This window comes from Hippopotamus amphibius, chromosome 2 (genome assembly GCF_030028045.1).
Source record: "Hippopotamus amphibius kiboko isolate mHipAmp2 chromosome 2, mHipAmp2.hap2, whole genome shotgun sequence".
NCBI classification, from domain to species: domain Eukaryota; kingdom Metazoa; phylum Chordata; class Mammalia; order Artiodactyla; family Hippopotamidae; genus Hippopotamus; species Hippopotamus amphibius.
The window spans coordinates 34018436-34042294 of NC_080187.1; the positions used below are offsets into that span (position 1 = coordinate 34018436).

The 23859-nt window shown below is 36.7% G+C and overlaps 1 protein-coding gene across 5 annotated transcripts in view; it reads right to left on the minus strand.

Moving 5' to 3' along the window:
• The window catches only part of TGFBR1 (transforming growth factor beta receptor 1), a 62113-nt gene that overhangs the window by 22266 nt on the left and 15988 nt on the right, over window positions 1–23859 (minus strand). For 3 of the 5 annotated variants that reach the window (XM_057720366.1, XM_057720367.1, XM_057720364.1), the window contains exons 2-4: window positions 10719–10964; window positions 5928–6170; window positions 993–1223 (exon numbers count right to left, since the gene is read on the minus strand). In XM_057720366.1, coding sequence (XP_057576349.1) covers window positions 993–1223; window positions 5928–6170; window positions 10719–10854 — 610 coding nt within the window. In that variant the 5' untranslated portion in view covers window positions 10855–10964. The remainder of the gene's footprint in view (window positions 1–992; window positions 1224–5927; window positions 6171–10718; window positions 10965–23859) is intronic. The other 2 variants (XM_057720365.1, XM_057720368.1) reach the window with 2 other exon arrangements.

The following is a 23859-nucleotide window of genomic DNA, read 5'->3' on the forward strand; positions in this document are numbered from 1 at the left end:
TTTGAAAATACAAGCAAAAAGAAAATCAAAATCACCCATGAACAGCAACTGAGATTAAACACTGTTAATATTCTGAAGAAATAAATATTACTGAAGAAAATGTGAAGGGAGAGAAGTAAAAAGATGACTATGGTTATGGCCTTTAAAAAAGATAATGATAGCATTTTTTTTTTTAAAAATAGGGATGCTGGGAAATACACTTGATTCAGGGTAGGTATGATGAGAGTTGAGTTGTAATACAAGTCGCTGACAAAAGCTATAAAGGTAGGGATTGTGGGCACTACTATAATAACTGAAACAAAATGAAGTACAGTCTGAAGTCACTTTTTCACAGTCGCCTCTCATCCTGACTGTCCACTGCCATGGCTTCCCCACGTGCTTCAGTATCTGATCTGACCCCTGGCCTCAAGTACCTGTGTACCACAGGCAAGGAAGGGTCCACATGGTTACCAAGGGCAAGGTGGTTTTGGAGAAACCATTTCTCTGAGTTTACTTAAAAGATTAATCTATTTAGCCTTCAGCAGTTTAAACACAGAATACACTGAGAAGTTATTTGTACTCTCCCTGTAAATAAGGTCATTAGGAAATATTAGAATGCCCTAATAGTTAGGAAGAGATTAAAAGAAAACACATCTGAGCTCTAGCCTATCTCAAAACTCTGGGCAACCAGTTTATAAATTTTTTTTCTGTTATAACTCTACTCAATAACTAACTTCCCAGAACCAAACTAACAAAAGCACATAGCTTTTTTTTTTTTTAATAGCTCTTTACATTTTATAAAGCAATAGAGGTTTAGGAACATGTCAAGAGTCAAGAAAATCTTTAAGAAGTTTGTTTCTAAAGGCTTCTAATATATTCTGTTTTACTTAATGGGTCTAATCTATATGACAAACATCTATTTCTCATCAAATATGATAATGCTTAGTTGTCTTATTTGTGAAAAGGGATAAATATATTTTATTATACTAAAAGGAGAAGCAAATGTTACTGACCTTTATTGTCTGCTGCTATAAATCCCAAGATGTTTTCATGACGTAACATGACGGTCTGATAAATCTCTGCCTCACGGAACCATGAACGTTCTTCTCTAGAGGAGAATATTTTAACAGCAACTTCTTCTCCTCTCCATTTTCCTCGCCAAACTTCTCCAAAACGACCTTTGCCAATACTTTCTTGTAACACAATAGTTCTTGCAATTGTTCTCTGAACAAGCAATGGTAAACCTAAAGATAAAAATAAATAGTATTCAACACAAACATCAATATTGGTATGTGTTTCTAATACCACGATAGGTGTTGTATGACTCAGAAAGGTTTAACTCTTTAAGCTCTACCTTTAAGAAACTTATGATCTCACTGAGGAAATAGAGTAAATTTGCAAAAACAATAATTCATGATAAAAGGAAAATAATAAAAGAATCCAGAAACTCCTGCCTAGAGTCAAGGTAGGCTGTAAAAGAAGCTGAATTTAGACTGTCCTTTACAGAACGGATAGGACCAAAGAAGAGGAGAATGAGGTAAGATGTTTAAGTAGGAGGAGCATGCAAGCAAACGCAGAAGAAAGAAATGGATGACACAAGTTTAGGGAACCAGCTTAGATAAGCAGACAAAGGATGTATGTAGTAAGACATCAGAGGAGAAGGGAAGCTGCACCAGAATGTGAAGAGTATTGAATGCCAGGCTCAAGATGACCAATGAGAGCTGTGGATGAAAGAGGAACTATTCAACGTTTCTAAAAAGGGGCCATGAATGGAAAGAAATAATTTTAAAATCTTACTTCAGAAAGATGAGTCTGGTAACAGTTTTGCAAATGGGAGGAGAAAAGTGTGTAAACATAAGAAACGCAGAAGTAAATTCTGGCCTAACTTTTAATAAACAGTAAAAATTACCACAAAAACCATTTCAAGACAAGCAGTTTACCAATTTATATGCTAGGAACTGGTTGCCTAGGCAACACTCATATCTTAAAGAATGATACCAAATAACTTACTTTGGTAATGAGACTGGCAGTTTTCTCACCAACTGAACTTCCCTTACTATAAAATACATAGTTTTAAATATTACCACATTTATTTCATTTACATAAAAGTATTTACTAACTACCTACAAAATTTAAGTAACACTATATTTGGGACTATCATATCCCCATGCACTAAGAACTGTCACCTTAAATTATACTGACACAATTAAAATGTCAGTGTACATCATGTTCTACAGTATTTTATTTATACAGTCTAATACACATAACTTTGTGTCACTTATAATCTATATTGAGTTGCCTGCTAGATCAAATTAAACCAATGGAAGTAAATGAAATTACTCTCTGTGGTTCTCTGGTATGAAATGCTTATAAATCCGAATGTTAAATCTTTAAGTTGTCTCTTTTCATAAGTTTCTCAAATAGAGCTTTCCTTCCTCTTGCTCTATCCATCCACCTCACTTCCTACAAAGTAGTTAGCAGTCTAATTGTAAACAAGTGTTTTTATAAGGAGACTGCTGGTTAAAAATAAATCTGTGAAAAATTCTTATTTAAATCAAGGAGCTCTTTTGTTTTATGAATAACCAATTCTTAATTATGTTGTTTACAGTAGATACTAATTTACTAAATTCTCTTAAAGCCTTTGAACGGGGCCACACCATGTACTTAAAGATTCAAAGTATGTTTAAGACTTCATTTCAGGAGGCTCATCTGGAAGTTAGAAAGGCAGGGAATAAAGAAGTAAGGGGACTAGCAGATGGGAAGTCTGAAAATGCCTGACACATCTCAGGACTCATGTAAATAGTAAGGTCAAGAAAGTCTTTGTCTTTCCCTTCACCACTGGATTCTAGATGCAGAACTAGGATTAAAAATCAAATCTAGATTTATCATATTATCTGTATTTGGTTACCATAACCCACATGAGTATCTGAGCATTTTTTAAAAAATAGTTTTCTTCCAAAGACAAAAATAAATAGGGCTAATTTAGATATCTATATTCTCTGCTTTACTTCTATACCTTTTAGAACTGCTTGAGAGAAAACTTCAACAGGAAAACAGGGTCCAAGCACCCTCACATGCAGTGAATGATAGAAATAAGACCTGAACAACATGCATACATTAAAGAGGTCATAAGCATGATCAAGACATAATGAACACTGGCCTGAGAGCCTCACACGCTCAAAAATCTTCACAAGTGCATGTTCACATACACTTTGCAATCTAATGACAGCTTAAATACGGGCACATGCACAACCTGTGATTCAAATTAATGCAAAGGGATAACGTTAGCTTTAACTTTAGAACTAGGTGTCAGAACCCAGCTCTCCACTGTCTCCCCTCAATTCCTAAGTTAAAAGTACAGTCTTTGAAAGAGAGAGATAAGGCCTTTCCTCAATTATGGTCATAGTACTGAGTAATAAACATCTGAATTCATAACATAAAATGTTTAGTTTTATCTTTTCCTTAATGAGTGAAAGAACTAAAAAGGATATTAGACATCTGACTTACTCAGAGGCATGAGTCCCATTCATGAAATGGCATTTGGGCTTTATAATAAATAGAAGGAAAAGTGATGGCATCTTCTGCTATCATTCAACAGAAGACAGCTTCTGTCTGGATAAATCTGGAATCCATTCAGCATAGAATAAACTATGACAGGGAAGAAGGCCTTAAACTAAGCTTTTTTGTACAATGCAGCAAATCTATACTGTATGGCAGATTCTTTTTTCCAAATATCTTTTCAATAAGAGTAACACCTGTCATTTGGATATAACTTTACAATCTACCTTTACAATCTACCAAGCGCTTAAGTGTTTTCACACAAACATCTCATTTCATTTGAATCTCACAACAATCCAGTGATGTACACAGGGCAGGGTTTATTACTTTCATTTTAAAGATGAAATAGGCATGAGACATCAGCTAAACTACCCAAAGCCACAGAGCTGGCAAACAATGCAGACAAGTTTTTGCAGGGTAAAAGGAGGCATAAGAGGAGGAAGAGAAGCTTTCAGACAATAGAGCTGGGTGCCTGACAGATCTAGAAATATAGATAAAATGGAAAAAGAACAATTCCATTCTTTACTACAATTCCATTCTTTATTTCATGTCTGTATCTTAAAAGGTAAGTAAATATATTCTTATTTAGAAATCAACTGCCGTCTAGACAGCAATTTATTTTAATCCTTTAGGTGGGCTTGCTCCCCTTGAGGCCTGATACATACCACTGTGCCAAGTGGCATGAGCTGCTTTGATTTCTCTGGGTGTAAGTTTGGCAACAAGAGAGCAGGTCCAAGGGATTAAATCCAAATGATCTAAAGCCACCCTAATTTTCTGTGACTCTGGCCCTTGCTTATATTTTTTGGTCCAGGATAGCTTCTAGAATGAGCCAGATATTCTTTGGAAACCCTCTGAACTAACTCAGAATCAAAGGGGAACCCCAGAGAAGCCCTTAATCTCCTCCACCACACCTGCCCAAAGATTGTCACATCTTCAGTACTAGGGCAGCTCCATCTTAATCCAACCTCTCATTGTTTCCCTCCTCACAACAGTCTCAGGAATCCCTAAAGGCTGCCTTAGGAGACCTGGGCTCCAGTGTAAGCCTGTAGTATCCTAGCAGTCATGGACAGAACTCACTTACTGAATACGTACGGCTAAATTCTACAGAAGAAAACTAGGTCATGGAATCAGTTTCTTCATACTTATGTGAATGAACATATATACATATACATATCTTCATTCCCTTCAAATAAAGACATCTATCATTATGTGAACTTTCTGTATCATCAGATGTGATTTTGTGCTTCAGTCATATTTTTCCCCCAGTCACAATTACTGCATTAAAGTTCCTTTAAATCACTTGATTATAAAATTCATGAAATTTTCATTATATATATTTTTAAAATCTTTTTAACCATGAATCAAGCCCTGATTTGAAGTTAATTTACACTTTTTAAAGGATAGTACATCTCATTTAAAAGTCCTAAGAAACCATTTTAAGTATTATTATCAATAGTATCTGTTCCATATGTCTGATAAGGAAACAGAAGCCCAAGGAGACAACATGGTTTAACCAAGATCAGAGAGCCAATCAATGACTAAGCTTGCACTGGAATCTAGATCTCTTAATTCCTAGCCAAGTGTCAAATTACAGTATTATAAAGGATAGGAGTCTTCTCTTAGTATCCTTCCAAAGCACGTGCAAGAAACAGTAAAAAATGAATCCCTTTTTGATTTAAACATGGAGCACTGATCTCTATGCCAAAATCTGCTTCAGGCAATGAAGTAATTTATTTCTGATCCCACAAAAATCAACAAACAGAACTGAGAAAAGCAAATCCCAGAAGGGCCATGGATCCCTAAAGCTATATTAAGTAACAATGTGATCAGACTTTTTTCTAAAGTGAGAAAACGACTAAAAATTCATTAGTTTAATAAAAAGACAACACCAAAAAAACCAGGCCTGAGCCAAAAACAGCAATTTCATGTTAAAAAAGCAAATAACCTTCACAATTCCAAACATACTGTGTCTTGTCATGCCAGCTTTCAAATACAAAAAATAAAGCTGCTAAACAATCCTGAAGAGAGTGGGTAACTGTAGATTATTTGAACCTCTTTGAACTTCAGCCTCAGCTACAGGGGAATATCTGTCTTTATTCTTTTCATCTCATGGAGTCATGAGAAGGTGAGAATCCTTTGAAAGTTACACAAATGTGAAGGTGACTTACTTTTACTGCTGAAATTAGTCAGTCAATTCTAATCTGTCCTTACTAAATCAGCAATGTCAGATATAGACCTAGCTTAAAGGCCTTTATTAGGTTCAAAGCTGCAATAGTATTCACACTACCCCAAGTTTTAACATACTGAGCCAACTGGCTTAGCCTACTAGTAAACAATACAGTTAATTTTAAAAAGACATCTTAGGAAAAAGAAAAAAACAAACACATTACCTGATCCAGAACCCGATGTTGTCATATCATAAATTAAATCTTTTAACGTAGTGCCCTCTGAAATAAAAGGGCGATCTAATGAAGGATCCTCTTCATTTGGCACTCGATGGTGAATGACAGTGCGGTTATGGCAGATATACACCATCAACATGAGTGAGATGCAGACGAAGCAGACTGGTCCGGCAATGACAGCTGCCAGTTCAACAGGACCAAGGCCAGATGATGGCTTTCCTGGAAAAGGGCCTCAAGTGAAATAAATATCAACAACAATAACACTGTAGGCGGCATCCACAATTTCCTATTCCTCCACATTTCCTGCAGTTGGCCACTACCACCATCAGCCTCATTACAGCAGCTCATAGAGCTCAAACCCATGATAAGTGAAGCACTTAATCTTCTCCCATTGGCTCTCTTTTTATGATCACCAGCTCTGTCAACATCCACTTAGTCTTCCTGTAGTCTTGAGCCATCCCCTAAATAACAAGGCCAGCTACCACAAACACTGTAGGACCAACCCTCTCAGCTTATTGCTCTCAGATCACTAATAACCAATAATCTGAAACAACTCCCCGTAAAATATTTCTTAAGTCATCGTTTTCTTTTTCCTTTTTTTTAAAAAGTAGTTTGGCTTTTCTTATTCCAAGGCCAGTATATGCTCATAGCAGGAAAAAAAATTAAAAAGTATAAATACAGATGAGCAAAAGTTAAAAGAAAATTATCTACAGCCTCACCATCCCCCCCACACTCACCTTTTCGTGTTATGTGTGTGTGTGTATCTCCACCAATTCTTTTTCATGCAAGAATATATCCTCTGGTTTTTTTAAAGTAGAGTTTGCATGTTTCTAGTTTATTTTAAATCACTTAGACTTTTTTTTTTCATTTTAAAGCTCTTTATTGGAATATAATTGCTTTACATTGTTGTGCCAGTCTTTGCTGTACAACAAAGTGAATCATCTGTATTTATACATATATCCCCATATCTCCTCCCTCCCGCGACTCCCACCCCTCTAAGTCATCACCCATCATCTAGCTGATCTCCCTGTTTTATGCAGCAGTTTCCTAACTATCTGTTTTACATTTGGTAGTGTATATATGTCAATACTATTCTCTCACTTCGTCCCAGCTTCCCCTTCACCCCAACCCCGTGTCCTCAAGTCCGTTCTCTACAACTGCATCTTTATTCTTGCCCTGTCACTGGGTTCATGAGTACCATTTTTTTAGATTCCATATATATGAGTTAGCATACAGTATTTGTTTTTCTCTTTCTGGCTTACTTTGCTCTGTATGACAGACTCTAGGTCCATCCACCTCACTACAAATAACTCGATTTCATTCCTTTTTATGGCTGAGTAATATTCCATTGTTTATATGTGCCACATCTTTTATCCATTCATCTGTTGATGGGCATTTAGGTTGCTTCCATGTCCTGGCTATTGTAAATAGTGCTGCAGTGAACATTCTGGTACATGTTTCTTTTTGGATTATGCTTTTCTCAGGGTATATGCCCAGGAGTGGGATTGTTGGGTCATATGGTAGTTCTATTTTCAGTTTTTTAAGGAAACTCCATACTGTTTTCCATAGTGGATGTACCACTTTGCATTCCCACCAACAGTGCAGGAGAGTTCCCTTTTCTCCATACCCTCTCCAACATTTGTTGTTTCTAGATTTTTTGATGATGACCATTCTGACTGGTGTGAGGTGATAACCTCATTGTGGCTTTGACTTGCATTTCTCTGATGATTAACGATGTGTTTTCATGTGTTTGTTGGCCATCCGCATGTCTTCTTTGGAGAAATGTCTATTTAGGTCTGCTGCCCATTTTTGGATTGGGTCATTTGTTTTTTTGATATTGAGCTGCATGAGTTGCTTGTATATTTTAGAGATTAATCCTTTATCAGTTGCTTCATTGGCAAATATTTTCTTCCATTATGAAGGCTGTCTTCTTATTTATGGTTTCTTTTTGCTGTGCAAAAGCTTTTAAGTTTCATTAGATCCCATTTGTTTTTTATTTTATTTCCATTATTCTAGGAGGTGGGTCAAAAAAGATCTTGCTTTGATGTATGTCATAGAGTGTTCTGCCTATGTTTTCCTCTAAGAGTTCTATAGTGTCTGGCCTTACTTTTAGCTCTTTAATCCATTTTGAGTTTATTTTTGTGTATGGTGTTAGGAAGTGTTCTACTTTCATGCTTTTACATGTAGCTGTCCAATTTTCCCAGCATCACTTATTGAAGAGGCTGTCTCTTTTCTCCATTGCATATTCTTGCCTCCTTTGTCAAAGATAAGGTGCCCATATGTGTGTGGGTTTATCTCTGGGCTCTCTATTCTTTCCATTGATCTATATTTTTGTTTTCGTGCCAGTACTATACTGTCTTGATCACTGTAGCCTTGTAGTATAGTTTGAAGTCAGAGAGCCTGATTCCTCCAGCTCCATCTTTCCTTCTCAAGATTGCTTTTGGCTGTTCAGGGTCTTTTGCGTTTCCAAATAAATTGTAAAATTTCTTGTTCTGGTTCTTAAATCACTTAGACTTTTAATTCAAGATCCTTTTTCATAATCTCTTAACAATTAGCAATTTGCATTGTTTCAGAAACACATTAATTACAACTATTTTGGCATTCATTCTGACACTTGCTGGTTCATGGCTCACCACCATTTCTTTCACATCACATCTTTATCATTCTTGAGATCTTTATTTGGAATGATTTCTTATAACGAATCCTAATTCTAGTAATTTCTTTCAGAAAGAGTATATGGGTCCTTATACACTGAATATTTAATTATCTAAAGATGGCTGTTACCTTTATATATGAAAAATCTTGCTCATCTAAAAAATTCTGGGTGACAAGCAATATATGATATTCCACTGCCTTCCAGTATTTAAAAAAAAAAAAGCAAAAAATCTGAACTTTTTTTTCCTTTTATAGGTAACCAGTGTTCACTTGTGCTAATGTATACACAATTTTTCTTTATTCTTGAAAATTCATAGTTTTTTATTATATATATTTGGTTAAATATTTTTCATTAATTTTACATAGTATTCTTCTCTCTTCTGTCTCTTTTGCTTTTTTCTGGTTTTATACTAAGCATATTGGATCACCTAGATCTGTCCTCTATATCTCTTAATTTGCTCACCAACTGTCTTTTTCTCCTAATTGTAACAAAATTTCACAAATTTGTCTTCCCCTAAGCTTGTCTCACACTTGACTATGAAGTTACAGTATCCAGTCTGCTGTTCACTTTCAATACTGCATTTTTAAAAAATAATTCATCATCTGAGCTTTTCATCTGAAAGTGATCTTTAACAACTGTGAAATGTTCTCATTTCATTGTGAACAACTGCAAACAGACCTTGGACTGTCTGAAAGTTCTTCCCTATCAATGCGGTAAGTCTGTTTCATAGGATGACATCTACTCTCATTTATCCAGTTCAGTTCACTTCTTTTGAACCATGGAATATTTCCATTTGGTAAATTTCTTTGCTGTCTGATTATCAGGGACCTGGGAATGAGGGAATTGTGTATTTTCGCATTAGAAATAAAGTGAGTTCTTCATAAGATTTTGTGAGTCTCCATTCTGATATTTCAAGCCATTTCAAACAATGGAAATGGGAAATTCTGAAACTATCATTCTCCTTGTCATATTTGAATTGCAAATGCCTATATAAAAGTTAGAAACAGAACTCTGCCACAAGGACTTTCTCTATCATGCTGAAGATTTGGTTTTACTTTGCTATTATCACCTGAGCTAAGTGGAGGACTGCCTTCCTTCTACAACTGGCAGGACTGGCCCTTTTCTCCTGGGCTACTGCAGCACTTCCTACTCTAATTAGCCTAGACCAGCTCTGAGTGGAAAATGAGCACTGTGGTCTGCCCCTCCGAGCACTGAAAGCAGGTACTTCCTAAAGGAGAATTGAGAGTTTGCCCCTGTAGTCTAGCCTCACGCCAGCCCCTCATGCTTACAGTATTGGTGGGACTTTGCAAGAGGGTCTTTCACCTACTTCTTTTCCTGTAGTTAGTCAATTCTTCACTAGTCTGTTATCATCTGCACTATAAACTGCAGAGTTCCTCACAAGTATAGCCATGTGGATGGCATTTCTTCCATTAATTCTCCTACCATTAATATAGGTTTCCCTCATGTTTGTATTCCTTTGATTATTATAGTAGGTATTTGGGATTTGGGGAAAGTGACAGAAGAGTTAAATACACGAGCTCAGACTGACATCTTAAACCAGAACCTTAAAATTAATCTAATCCTAAGCCTTTGTGAAGCTTTAAAATTCCTGGCTCTTCCAGGACATTTTAAAGTGTAAACTATGGTGAAGGACCAAAAATTTAGAAATCATATGTAATAATTTATACATAACGATCATAAGGCAAGGTGAAATTACAAAATGAAGGCATCTGGACTGTTTAGTGCTGCTCTCAATTCCCACCCATTAATGATTGTTTAAAAAGGCTGGAGATTATACAAGGAAAAAAGTTCACTCTGAGGACAAAGTAGGGATACTGTGAGGACATAATGCTGTGGTGGGCTTTATCAGGATTCTCTAAAAGAGGCTTTTAGGCATAGCAGACCTCAGAAAAAGTCTATCTTGGAACTACCTTTTCAAACAACACACACCCAAAAGTCAGAATCCTGACTACCCTTATAACTCTACTACCACAGACAAGTTACTTTTTGCCTCTAAACTGAATAAACTGGAGTAGACAATTTCTAAGATCCCTTCCGGCTCTAAAATCATAGTCTAAGAGCTTTTCTTGTAGTATCAAGAAAAAAAATCTTATACAACTTACCAACAGTTGGGAGTTCTATTTTATTGCAGTGGTCCTGATTACAGCAATACGTTGTTGTAACAGACCCAGTTTTTGAAGATGGTGCACATACAAATGGCCTGTCTCGTGGAATTAGGTCGATTTCAGCTATACACATGCTATTGTGTATAACTTTGTCTGTGGTCTCTGTGACAGAGACAAAGCAGAGCCCATCTGTGACACAAGTAAAATTGTCTTTTGTACAAAGGTGGCAAAAACACTGTAATGCTGGGGGAAAAAAAAGAATCCTATCAGAAAAAATTCTCAAGGTTAACAATTTTAAATTATCCCATATTCTCTGTACTAATACATTCCTGATTCTATTATAATTATACAATTTATTTGCACTATTCAAAAAACAAAACTCTTTGTTAGTCTGAGAAGTTCCAACTTCTGTTAAGACGCACACATGTATAGGAGCCAAACATGTTGAAATTTGGACCCACATTTTCTCCTAAAACATTTTGGCTTCCAAGTATAGAAAACTGTTATGTGCAGTTTCATCAATGTAAGGCAAGCATTTGTCCTCCCATTTCAAAGTACACTGAAATTTATAAAAGTTATTCTCATCAGTCCAAAACTAGGCATTCATATATTCCTCCCACTGGGGAACAAGGTGTAAAAATACTACCACTGTAGGTTGGAAATGTCAAGGTAAGTTTATGGTAATGGAGTAATGGAAATAGATTTATATTGAGCCAGACATTCCTTTCTCCTGTGCAAACCCCAAATAGGACATGTATCTTCTAACTAGAATTAAGGTACTTTCTCATGAGCCAGGTAACAATACATACATGCTCCAATCACACATGCAACTGGCTACAGAAATGACTGGAGGAACACTAGCTCCATGCTCACTTTTATCTAGCTGATCTTTATGGCTCAACTTGAGGAATAAGCCATAAGGGGACTTCCCTTAAGGGAAGTCTTCTCCTAATTATTACCAACACCTTCCCATATATACACACAACCCTTCACTAAGCTCTCCAACAAGGTTAAGTGTTCCCCAAAGCATACACTGCTTACAAGAATTGTTATTTTTTCCTCTCCCTCATGAAATTCTAAGGTCCTTGAGTGCAGATTTCTGTAAATCCACATCTAGAACTAAGCCTGGTACATAGCAAAATTCAAAACATGCTGAATGAATGACAGATCACTATGATCTCATGAAACCACAAAGCACAGATATGTCCTTGAGTCCAATCAAACTTTCCAATTACATGTTGGCAAGGTTTGCAGAATGGCCATCTGTGATGAGACCAGGGAGGTCTACTGTAACTAGAAAAAGAGTGGCTAGGCAGACAGGCAGGCCAGAAGAAAGCTAGGTAACTCTGAATAGCTAACTTGGTATGCAGGAAAGGGTTCACTCAGCAGGCCCAAGTTGCTCAAACCTTCCACATCCCCAAGAAAGGCCTGTTTTCAGGACTGGCCTTGGCCAGTTCCTGTTCCTCAGACACCCTGAAATATTCTCCCTGATAAGAATGCTGAAAAGCCTTTGTGACTGAGCCCCAATGAAAACCCTGGACACCAAGGCTCTAGTGAGCTTCCCTGGTTGGCAACACTTCTCACGCGCTGTCATATATCATTGCTAAGCTATGGAGTGCACCTGTGCTACTGCACTGGGAGAGCTTGTACTTGGTTTCTTCTAGGCTTCACCCCGTGTGCCTTCCCTTTTCCTTCCAATGATTTTAATATATGTATCTTTCCTCTGTAATAAATAAAAACCATGAGTATAACAGCTTTTCTGAGTCCCATTAGTTCCAGCAAATCATCAAACCTGAGGATGGTCTTGAGGACCCCTAACTCACTTGCTAAACCCAAACTCAAGGAACATCAGCATCACCTCAAATAGCTGCTTCTTGGTTGCTGGCTTAATTAGCACGCTTGTCTATTATCTTTATAGACCAGCAAAGTTTTACCTTTATCATTATAAAAATTCTTTTCTTTCTCCATACATAGTTCAGTTCTTTGAATTAAATCCTCCCAAGCATGAAGAGAATTCAAGAAAAGTATAAGAAAGAGATACAATCATAGTCTAACATTTAAAGACTGTTCAAAGAGACAGTAGTTTATTCATGGTGAGGTTTGGTGGTGATTGTAGGTTCCCTGGGTATAATTTCCTAAGGTGGGATTCTGAACCAGGAATCTATGGACTGGCTTCAGGGATACACAAATCCCATGAAACTGTAGGCCAAATGTTGTATGTATTTACATTATCAAGGAAAAGCTTTATAGCTTTCAACAGAACCACAAAGTGGTCTATCACCCACAAAAATTAAAACCACCACCACAGAAGATTGTCATTATTCTCTCCTGAATCCTCTTTACTCATGATTAGTCATTCAACCAATGTTTTCTAAGCATTTATCAGTTACTCTACCAAAAGTTTAGTATACAAAGATTAATAACTCATGGTCATAGCCCTTGAAGAGCTCCAATGACCAGTGAAGAAGAACATTACAATACAGTGTGGTAATTGCTATATATAAAAATACTGCTATGAATATTCTCCCTGTTCTAAGATTTTCATGGCTCCCTTAGAGTATATGAAATAAGTGCAGACAGTGGGTCTAACAATTAAAACTTCTACTTTAGGGTTCCAACTTACTGCTCACATTACAAATGCTACCCAGGGCCACACACTTCTCATCATTATGATAATCAAGTCTTTCATGACCTTGGTCTTTACACATACTATCTCTCTGCCTAGTTGAAACCCACCATCTCATCTTTTAAGACCCTATTCAAACAAGATCTTTTCCATGATGTGCTCTGAACCTCCCCCCTACCCATAAGACAACTGGGTGACTCCTTTCAATTTTTTCCCATAGCCCTCTTTGCATACCTTTAGGTTAGCACAAATCAGTTATTTACAGTTTGCTGTTAAAGTGGCTCTCATTACATTAAGAAGGGCCAAATTTTTAAAATTTGTTTTATTTTCCCATCTTTGAATCCTGGACGCCTAGGCAGTGATCAGAAAAATATTTGCCAGGGACTTCCCTGGCAGGCCAGTGGTTAAGATTCGGAGCTTTCCACTGCAGAGAGGGGTACGGGTTCAATCCCTGGTCAGGGAACTAAGATCCCACATGCTGCACAATGCGGTCAAGAAAAAAAAATTTTTTCCCCAAAGCAGTGTTTCCCAAACAGGAGGTCACAAATATGTTGGGAGAGGAAGGGGAGTCTAAAATTGTATACAAAAAATTTTTAAATATTTTTATTTAAAAGATAATCTAAGATGGATGATAAAACATTCTGGATCATGAGTAACCACTGTCTAAAGTACTGTCAAGCAGGCTTTCACTGCTGCTTCTTCAGCTGGGTTAAGATCTCCTTCAGGCCAAATGTCCTTATGGCACACTCTACAAGCAAGGGTTTCATAGTAATTGTAATTGAAAGAGTGAAAAGTACAGGGAGTTTGAATCATCAGAGCATATGGTAATACAGGCATGGTATATTCATGGTATTTTCAAAAGCCAATACACACTACATGGGGCCTTTGTAGTACAATCTGCAAAAGTTCACTAGCATTAGTGGCTGTAAGTATGCATGACATTTTCCTATTCTTACCTCCAGCATTAATTGTTTTAGAGAGCTATTTAACAAAGATTTCAATAATGTCATAATGTTAACCTCATCTGCAAGTGAACATGACAGTTGACATCTCATTAAAATTGGTATTTGAGGAATGTGAGTTGGCAAGTATTTGGTTAGGTGTGAGGTCTGATAAACCTGAAATTACAAAGCCTTGAAGAAATTAATACCACCTTGCACATCATTACTTACGAGAATCAGCACTTGCAGCTTTTAGTATCAGTGAAGTTAAAATATAGAAACAGATTTAAAATGGAATCAGAAGGCTATTTTTTTCTACTGTGAACCCTAAATGTCATCTGTCACACTGAATAACTATTAATTTGAATTTTGTTGGTAGTTGTCTTTATTTTTAATTTGCAGACTTGATTTATAGCCATCAATGAGCCAAGAACAAAGATTTTCTATCTACTTTCATGTCTACACAAGTCGCCTAAGACTATGAAAAATACATTTGCATTTTTCTTCTAAAAGGGGTCATTACATCATGGCAAGTTTGAGAAAGTCAATGCTAAAAAAGGGCTTTTCTTAACAAGAGTCTTTCAATAAGAACAGGTCTCTAGACAAATATAAACATAACACAATGCTTAACCAGGTAAGGGTTTATTTCTTGAGGGAATTTAAAAATTCTACTGCGGTACTCTAAATCAGTCTTAATTAAATATAAAATTGCTATTAAATGTGTATGATATAGCAATATAGTTCAGAGAAAGAATAAAATAGAAATTTAAAAATTCCCACGAATTCATGAGCTTTAATTCCCATTATTTAAAAATCCAAATTTATTTCATTAATAGATCCGACCTCTAGCTACTTCCCTTTTATTAAGCTCGGTTATTGTGTCGTTTTGTTTTTTAATTTTTACATGCATGTACAGGACAAAATTTCTATCTAAAAAAAGGTATTCAAGATATCTTCTTCCCACCCCAGAGCCCAACTTTCACTCCCTCCTCCACAGCACCCTTTTAATACCAGCCCATCGACTGGACTCTTTCATTGCATTCTGCAATGAGCATCTCTAGTATCTATGCCAGGTACTATGTAGGCTATGGGGTGTAAGGTATCTGGAATTAAGCAGTTCACTAGGGTGAATGAATAAGGCATTAAACAGCTCATTCAAATCCAGAGTCCTGAGCAGACTGATCAAAGTGCTTCAACTATGCTGAGGTATAAGAGATATAAAGAAAAGCTTTGCAGGATATTCAAGTCAGAACTGGAGAATATATAAATTTGCCAGATAGATGAAGGCGGGACAGCTGTTCTGACAGGGTTTTCTTCCTCAGTGGCGAGATTTCATCCTGGTATCTAGTATCTCAAGTGTTAATATGATCATCAAATTTAAATAACTATTCAACATGCTAACCACATGGTTTCACTTCACCAGCAAAATGAATATAATACCTTCCTGACCTATTTCATCATCTCATTGAGACTGTCAAATAAGATATTACACATTAATGTATTCTGAAACTAATATAAATTATTATGTGAACATACAGAATTATTACATACAATATATAGCATTGTTCCAAACATGATTTTTATCTGTAGGCCACCAAAGAAATACCTCTTCCCAAATGCAGTGCCTAAATTCCACTGTGGAATCCTGGACTGAGAGAAATACATGAAACCTTGAAGATTATCTAGTTCTAATGCAGTTCTATCATTTTATTAATGAAGAAACCAAAATTAAGAGTACAAAATGACATAACAAAATATACTACCCAGCCTAGGTGGATGTGAATTCCCAGTAAATTATCATGAACATGAGTAAGTATATGTGGTTCTTTTCTATACTGGTATCCATGAAGTGTATCCATGAAGTGAAGTAACTCAAACCTTTCAATAGTACACCTTCCTGTAGACTTTTCTGCTTGATTGCAAAGGTGAGAACTAAACTCCCTGTTTAATGCCTTTCTCCTAACTCAGCCACCTTTTGCTTCTGTGCCTCAGTCTCTACTAGCAGCCACAGCTTCCTCAACTCTAAGATGCACATTGTCCCACACTTTAATGTTTTGGAAATTTGCACACGTGTCACAACAAAGGTCGAAAAACCACAAAACTCCAGCCTCCAGACAGAAAGGTAAGACATGATGTAGTTTGTTACCACCTATGCATGTGCAAACTTGGCTATACATGGAAAGTATTACTCAGTTAATCAGCACTTTAACTATCTGCACTGGTAGCTCTCCTGCAACTAAAATTTAACTTAAGCTTGATCACTATTAAAATGTCTTCACAAAGATTTCTCTGTGATTCAGCACTGCAATGAAAATTTACAGTGTTCACAGAAAACTGTCAGTCCCAGGCTAGGAATACAATTACTAGCAGTAGAAATGTCCAAATATTGCAAAATAAATCATAAAATTATTGAATTTGAAGATGTTGGTGTGATGTGAAGGAATGTCAGACACCAGACATCTAGCTGTCAAGGGAAATGGCATGAGTAAAAAGTGGAACCGTGGGGTTATTTTCACTATATTCTAATATTAGAGGGATAAATTCCAAGTTGAGATTCTGGCTCTTGGGCCCATCTATAAAGGAAATTTCCATGATTGCTTCATTGCAGAGTTCACACATCAAGGCACTGTTACTTCTACCTAATACCAGGGCTACCAAGGGTTGATTCACAAGCCCTTTTATCTGCCAATGGAGAGATAGACAGCCTGTGAATAGTTTATGGAACAGGCATTTCTATGAGCCTTGTTGATGAAATAAAAATTAGTACCAGAAACTTTGTCTTCCCAGGCCTAGAGTGACGGTGTCTGTACAACTTACCCTTCTTTTTAGGCGTACCCTTTAACACTCTCTCCTTTTTCAACCCTTGTTATTTGGTCTCTCTATCCTTCTATCACCCATCTTCTCCCATCAAGAACTAGACTGAAACATTTTGAAATTCACTAGTGATGCCCCTTTTTTTTTAATAGATTTATTTATTATTTATTTATTGGCTGTGTTGGGTTGTCGTTGCTGCACACGGGCTTTCTCTAGTTGTGGGGAGTGGGGGCTACTCTTCGTTGTGGTGCACAGGCTTCTCATTGTGGTGGCTTCTCTTGTTACAGAGCACGGGCTCTAGGCATGTGGGCCTCAGTAGTTGCAGCACATGGGCTCCACAGTTGTGGCTCATGGGCTCTAGAGCACAGGCTCAGTAGTTGTGGCACACGGGCTTAGTTGCTCTGCGGCATGTGGGATCTTCCTGGAGCAGGGATCAAACCCGTGTTGCCTGCGTTGGCAGGCGGATTCTTAACCACCGTGCCACCTAGGAAGCCCATGATACCCTTTTGATTGAGTTTGTTCTTTTCTAAATATTTTAGGACATGAGACACACTGACAACCCCTTCTGTCTTAGTCACATGACACTGCACCCACCAGCACACTCAGCCCTTTGCTGCAGCTCACATCTATCTCTAAACTCCCCGTCCTTGCACTTGTGCTCCAAACTCCTTTTCTAACTGCCTTCCAGGGCATACTCTGCTTGACTTATCTGTTGGTGCAAAGTCAGTACATTCAAAACCAAAAACAGCATTATTCCTCCAAGAGTGGTATCTGTGATAAAAAGGCCCCTGGAAGGATTCAGAGGTTTTTTTCCTTGCTGAGACATAAGACAGATCAGCAGCTAAAAAGGAAAAGGGGGATGAAGACTGCTCTCACCAGATACTAGGTTCTAATCTTTTCATCACTCTGACATTGCTGGTAATAATGACCCTTCTTTCTCTTACCTTATTATAGCACAATTATTCAATTACAGCACAGAGTATTTCCAAATATAACAAATACACACCAATAGGCAGGTAAAGGAACTAACACGCACAATGCCTTTTGTTCAGTCTGCTTAGCTAGACGAAAAGCAGAAGATCACACCACTGCTGACAAAGAAGGCAAAAGTTCAAAGTTAAATCCTTTCCAGTACTATTGTCAACACATTTCCATCTAGTCTACTGTTCTACTCAAGCTTCTCTGAGTAACCCACCTTCCTCTCTTCTCTCCACTCCCATCTCAAAGAGGACTATCCTCTCCTCTTCTTCCTCTTCCAAGTCTAGGGAAGCACACAGGTTCTCCTTTTTAAAATATGTTGCGTATCTCTATAAACAAGGCTAAATAAAACCCAGTCCACAACTCCCCCTAGCCTACTGCCAAGGGCTTTGTTCCTCAGAGGACTCTGGTTCTTCCACGTCCTCTGGGTTGCTCTGCAGCAATAATGTCAAAGTGAGCTTGTCAAAATAACAGCACCATACTTTGTGAAAGTAAGTTCTCCTTTAGCATGGGATAATATTTCACTCCTAAACACTGGGCTTCAAAACAAAAATCTGATTTTTCCAAACATTTCTTCAGATAAATTCCATTTACTTCTGCTACCATTAAAGCACTTAAGAAGCATCATTTATATAATTCAACACACGAATGGGGGCACTTTGAAATTCTTAATCACTTGGTTTTCCACAGTACCTCTATTTTCTAGTCTCCAAAGCTCCATGGAATTAGCTGATATAATGTTAACTGATATCAGAGAAAAGCACACTAAGAAAGGCTTCCTAAATGGCAAGATGAGGTTAATAGGGGCAATCACTACAAAGGCCTTCATTTAGGTTCAAAATAAACTACAGAAGTACAGGATAATTGCTTAGCAGATTTGGGGAATCTGTTTAAGAACAGATTTAAAAAGAGTCAACAGCATTTACTGTTAAGTGTAGCCATGGTGATGGGGGCGACAAAGGGAGAACTGGGCACAAAATCCCACAAATGTCCAATACAACAAGTAATCAGTAAGCGTTACTTGAATATCAATCTGCCATGTAAATGAGTCAGAGAATCAAAGAATTAATTCAACAAAGTTTGATCTGAAAGATACCACAGCTGTGAAGACAACCTCATTTCACAGACGTAGCAACTTCTCTTACTCCAATACTAAATCAAATCATGAGGTCAGGATGTGGTTTCATAAAGAATCATTTCCTAACTATAGCTTCTCTCTACAATGGAATTGGCCGCTCAGAAGGTTATGACTTCCTTGTCAGTAGATATTTAAGCAGAGACTTAATGACCAATAGTCAGAGTTTGTGAAGTAGAGATCTTCTGTACTAAATGAAAAGTTGGTGTAAAACTCTACAATCCTTTAAATAGTAAGATTCTATCATCTTATAAGTTAATCAAATATTAGATATCCATGTTTTTCATTTTTTGACCTAGTTCAACTTAACATCTTCAAGGTACAATATACAGCAGTGCACCTCATTTTAGAATTGTTTATTCTTTTTCCTCCATTAAACTACGAATTTCTTCAGGTCAGGGACTAGTTTAATGCTTTAAGCACCTCTGCATCCCTAGATCCTGGCACACAAGAGAGATGCAGTACTTGTTTCTTAAATAACCATCCAAGGAATATCTCTTCAGTATGTGGCTGGTTGCTGCTGGCAGGGTCCTCAATAAAATGGCCAAGCAAGCAAATATTCTCTTTTACCCCTTACTACCTTCATTTTTGAAGTCCTTTCCCCAATTCTCAGTGCTGTCCTTTCAAATGTCCAAAATGCCCATGTGGGTACTTCTCAAGTCCACTTGATGTAAAATATCCCATTGCCAGGAATAACTTCTCTCATCATGTAAACAGAGGACAATCTGACACTTTCAAAATTACTAATGAATATACCCTCTGACCCAGAAGGAATATAGCCTATAGATAAACTAGTACATGTGTAAAGTGGCTTACATACACTTACACAATAGGTTATTAATTTCCTAATCACTTATTCTAGACTGTTTGTAATCTTTCCTATGCATCTATCAATAGAACTGGTAAAATAATGGTACCACTATAAAATGGAAGATTATACAGCCACACATGCAAAAAATACATGATGTTTTCTATGTACTAATGTAGACTGACCCTGAAGATGTGTTAAGTGAAAATCCTCACAGTGCACAACAGTGTATTTGATATAGTAACATTTGTGCTAGAAAAAGGGAGGAAAGAAGAAGGAAGGGAGGGAGGAAAATGCATACATATATTGGCTTGTAAATATTGCAAAGTATTTCCCTAGAAGGATATAAAAGAAACAGGTAACACTGACTTCCAAGGAAGGGAACTGGGTACCCAGAAGATAGGAGCAGAAGGAGACTTTTCACTATAAACCCATTGTGCTTTTTGAATTGTGAAAAATGTGAATGTATTATATTTATTCAAAGTTATAAAAAATGTTTAATATGCCCCTCTGGGCTCCAGCCCTTTTCCCTATCATGTCTTCAAAACTCCAACTCAGGATATTTAACCCTAAGGAATACAGTCTCTTCATGCCAATTTCAAACTGTTCTTTCTGGAAAATAATTTGCAAAGATATAGTAAGAGCCTTTAAAAAGTCTGTATCTTTTAATTAATTAATTCTACTTCCTAGAATTTAGTCTAAGGAAACAGTAGATGATGCAAAGATATAAGCACACAGATGTTTGTTAAAGCATTTTATGGTTGAAAACAATCTTATATGAGTGACAGCAGGGCAACGACAGAATAAATTATGATAGGGTTGTAAGTGGAATACTATATAGCCATTAAAGCTGATACTTTATAGACATGTTTAAGGACGGGGGAATGATCATACTGTTAAAGCTGTATACAAAGTGGTTACAATTCCGTTCCTATCAAGTGATCTTCCTGGTTTTGTTCCACTTCACTAAGTTGAGGGGTATGTTAATATACAAAACAGATGTGTACAGTCTACCTCACCCTAGCCCCTGAAAAAAATGGACAAACTTGTATTTATGATGGTAAATGCTAAAAAAAAAAAATGAATTTCTTATTTTCCCCAATCTAAACACAGTTTTATACAGTTTCTTATTGGATTTTATGTTGACTAGTGGGTATTACAAGAGTATGGTAGTTAATTTCATGAAATTCAGAGACAAAAAAAAACAAAACAAAAAACAAACCCCAAGTTCGAATCCTATATCTGCCAATCAGCCTCTAAGTAACTCTGAGGAAGTTGCTTAACTTTTGGAGCCTGTTTCCTAAATGTATAACAATAGCAATCTCAGAAGGTTTGAGGGTTAAATAAGATAACAGAATATTTAGTATAGTGCTTGGCACATAATAAAATGCTCAAAATTCATTTATACACTCATTCAACAAGTATTTTTAACACCTACAATGTGCCAGTTCCTGTTCTAGATGCTGGACAGAGAATCAGAACAAACCTTTATACAGCTCTAGGAGGCAACACTAACAATATAATGTGAACATGTGCACATACAGCACTGAGCATTCATGGTAGCTATTTCTTTCTCCATTCACATATATCCATACAGAGTTTTTCAGCAATGTGACTGCTTTAATGGGATTAACCAAGAACTCCACTCTCATAGCATGTGAGAGGCACCTACAGGGAAGTATGTTTTCAGTTCCAACCCAAATTAACAAAGTGTTAGGACATATCCAGTATACACATTTATATGTAATACCCCCAAATGATAAAGAATCATAACCCATTAACCGTAAAATGTTCATGCTGGAAGGCAACTGATAATTACCTAATCCTAACCCTTTATTTTATAGATAAGGAAACAGGCGTGCCCTAAGAGTTATATCAGTATAATCTAGATTTATTCTAAAAGCACAAAGAGAAAAGAAAAAAAAAAAAGCTTATTAGATAATTAGGGTGATCTTACCCAAATAGGACAAGACAAAGGATTCAACCCTTTCCCTTGGAAAGCAAGAGTGGCTGTAGGAGACATTGTGAGTTAGCTGCATAGATACCAAGGTATTGTGATGAACCTAAATGAAGGTAGCAGATCATTCTGAGCCAGGGGAATGAAGTATGAAACAGAACTGTGGTAAGATAAGGAAGTGGTAATTTGACTTTGAATTAAGGGCAGAGAAGAGTTACATCTGGGCCAGCAAACACCAAAAGAACTACTGGAGCCACAGTTGAAGGTATGAGGTGAAGGCCTGTGTAGTTAGTAATTTTAGAAACAGAGAATAAGGCCTGAACACCTTTTACCAGAAAAGAACACTGTATGTCATCTGTGTAGGAAGAAAGAACACACTTCTAGGAGGACAGAGATGCTTAGGATGAGACTCCTACTCTCGAGGAGCTCACAATGTAATGTGGAGAACAAGCATGCAACTGATAAAGGGTAATGTAGACAACATGCAGAGGAAGCACAGAAAATGGAGACTTGTCTCAAAGAGGACATCTCAAGTTAGGCTTATGGAAGACTAAAGAAGGAAAGGAGGTCATTCCAGGGAGGTGATATACAAAGATACTGTACGTAGACTCAGGAATAAGAGTTAGGCAGTTTAGGAAAATGTAAATAGATCATACAAACAAAACAAAAAAAGGATAAAACTGAATACCCATTCAAGATAAAACAAAAAAGTCACTATACAAAGAAGTTATCACCTTTTTTTAAAACCAGCAACAAATAGAAAACAGAAATTCTAAAATATATCATTCACAAAAGCATCCCCAAAAATCACATATCTAGGAATAAATCTAACAAACACGTAAGACCTTTACAGTGAAAGCTTCAAAACAATACTTGATAGAAATTATGAAAAATATAAAACATTTATTTATAAATGGAGGAACATGCCAGCCTTCTCATTGGATAGTTCAATACTGTAAAAATGTCAATATTCTGCAGAGTAATCTGTACATTCAACAAAATCAAATCAAAATCCTATAAATTGGGCTCTGTGTGTGTACGTGTGTGTGTGTGTGTGTGAAATGACAAGCTGATTCTAAACTTTATGTGGAAAAACATCCTAAGAACAGCCAAAGCAATCTTGAAAAACAAGGCTTTTGGAAGACCTACACTACTAGATATCAAGACTCACTGTAACATTATAATACTAAGACAGTGTGGTACTGGCACAATGGCAAATAGACCACTGAAATAGAATAGAGATTCCAGAAACAGACCCTCACATATATAACTACGTGATTTATAGTAAAGGTGACAACACAGTGCACTAGGAAAAGGAAGGCATTACCAATAAATACTGCTGGGTCAACTGGGCATACATATTTTTTAAATGAAAAAAAAAATATCATACCATAATCAGAAATCAACTCCTAATGGACGGGGCACCTCAATGTGAAAGGTAAAACAAGAAGCCTTTTAGATGAAAACACAGAAAAAACATTTTCAAGACATTGAATCCAGAAATATTAATCAAATAGGATTCAAAATGCACTAAACTTAAAGAGGAAAAAAAACTGAAGCTGGGCTACATTAAAATACATTACAGTTCAACAAAAAGACATCATTCTCCTTTGCCATTTTTCTATTCATATCTTTTTCCTTTTTAGATTTACCAAATATTTGTTTATTTTAATAATGTTTACAAAGAACCAATTTGGGGTTTTCTGTATCAAATCTATTTTTCTTAATTTTTTCCTAAATTCTTATTTTCTTTGTATTTACTTAGTCTCTAGCTTGATGTTCAGTCTTCTTACTTTCAAATTTTCCTTTGGGTACTACTTTAGCAAAACTCCCACTAGGTTTGATTTCTTGTTCATTTGTAAATGGCTTGTAATTTACA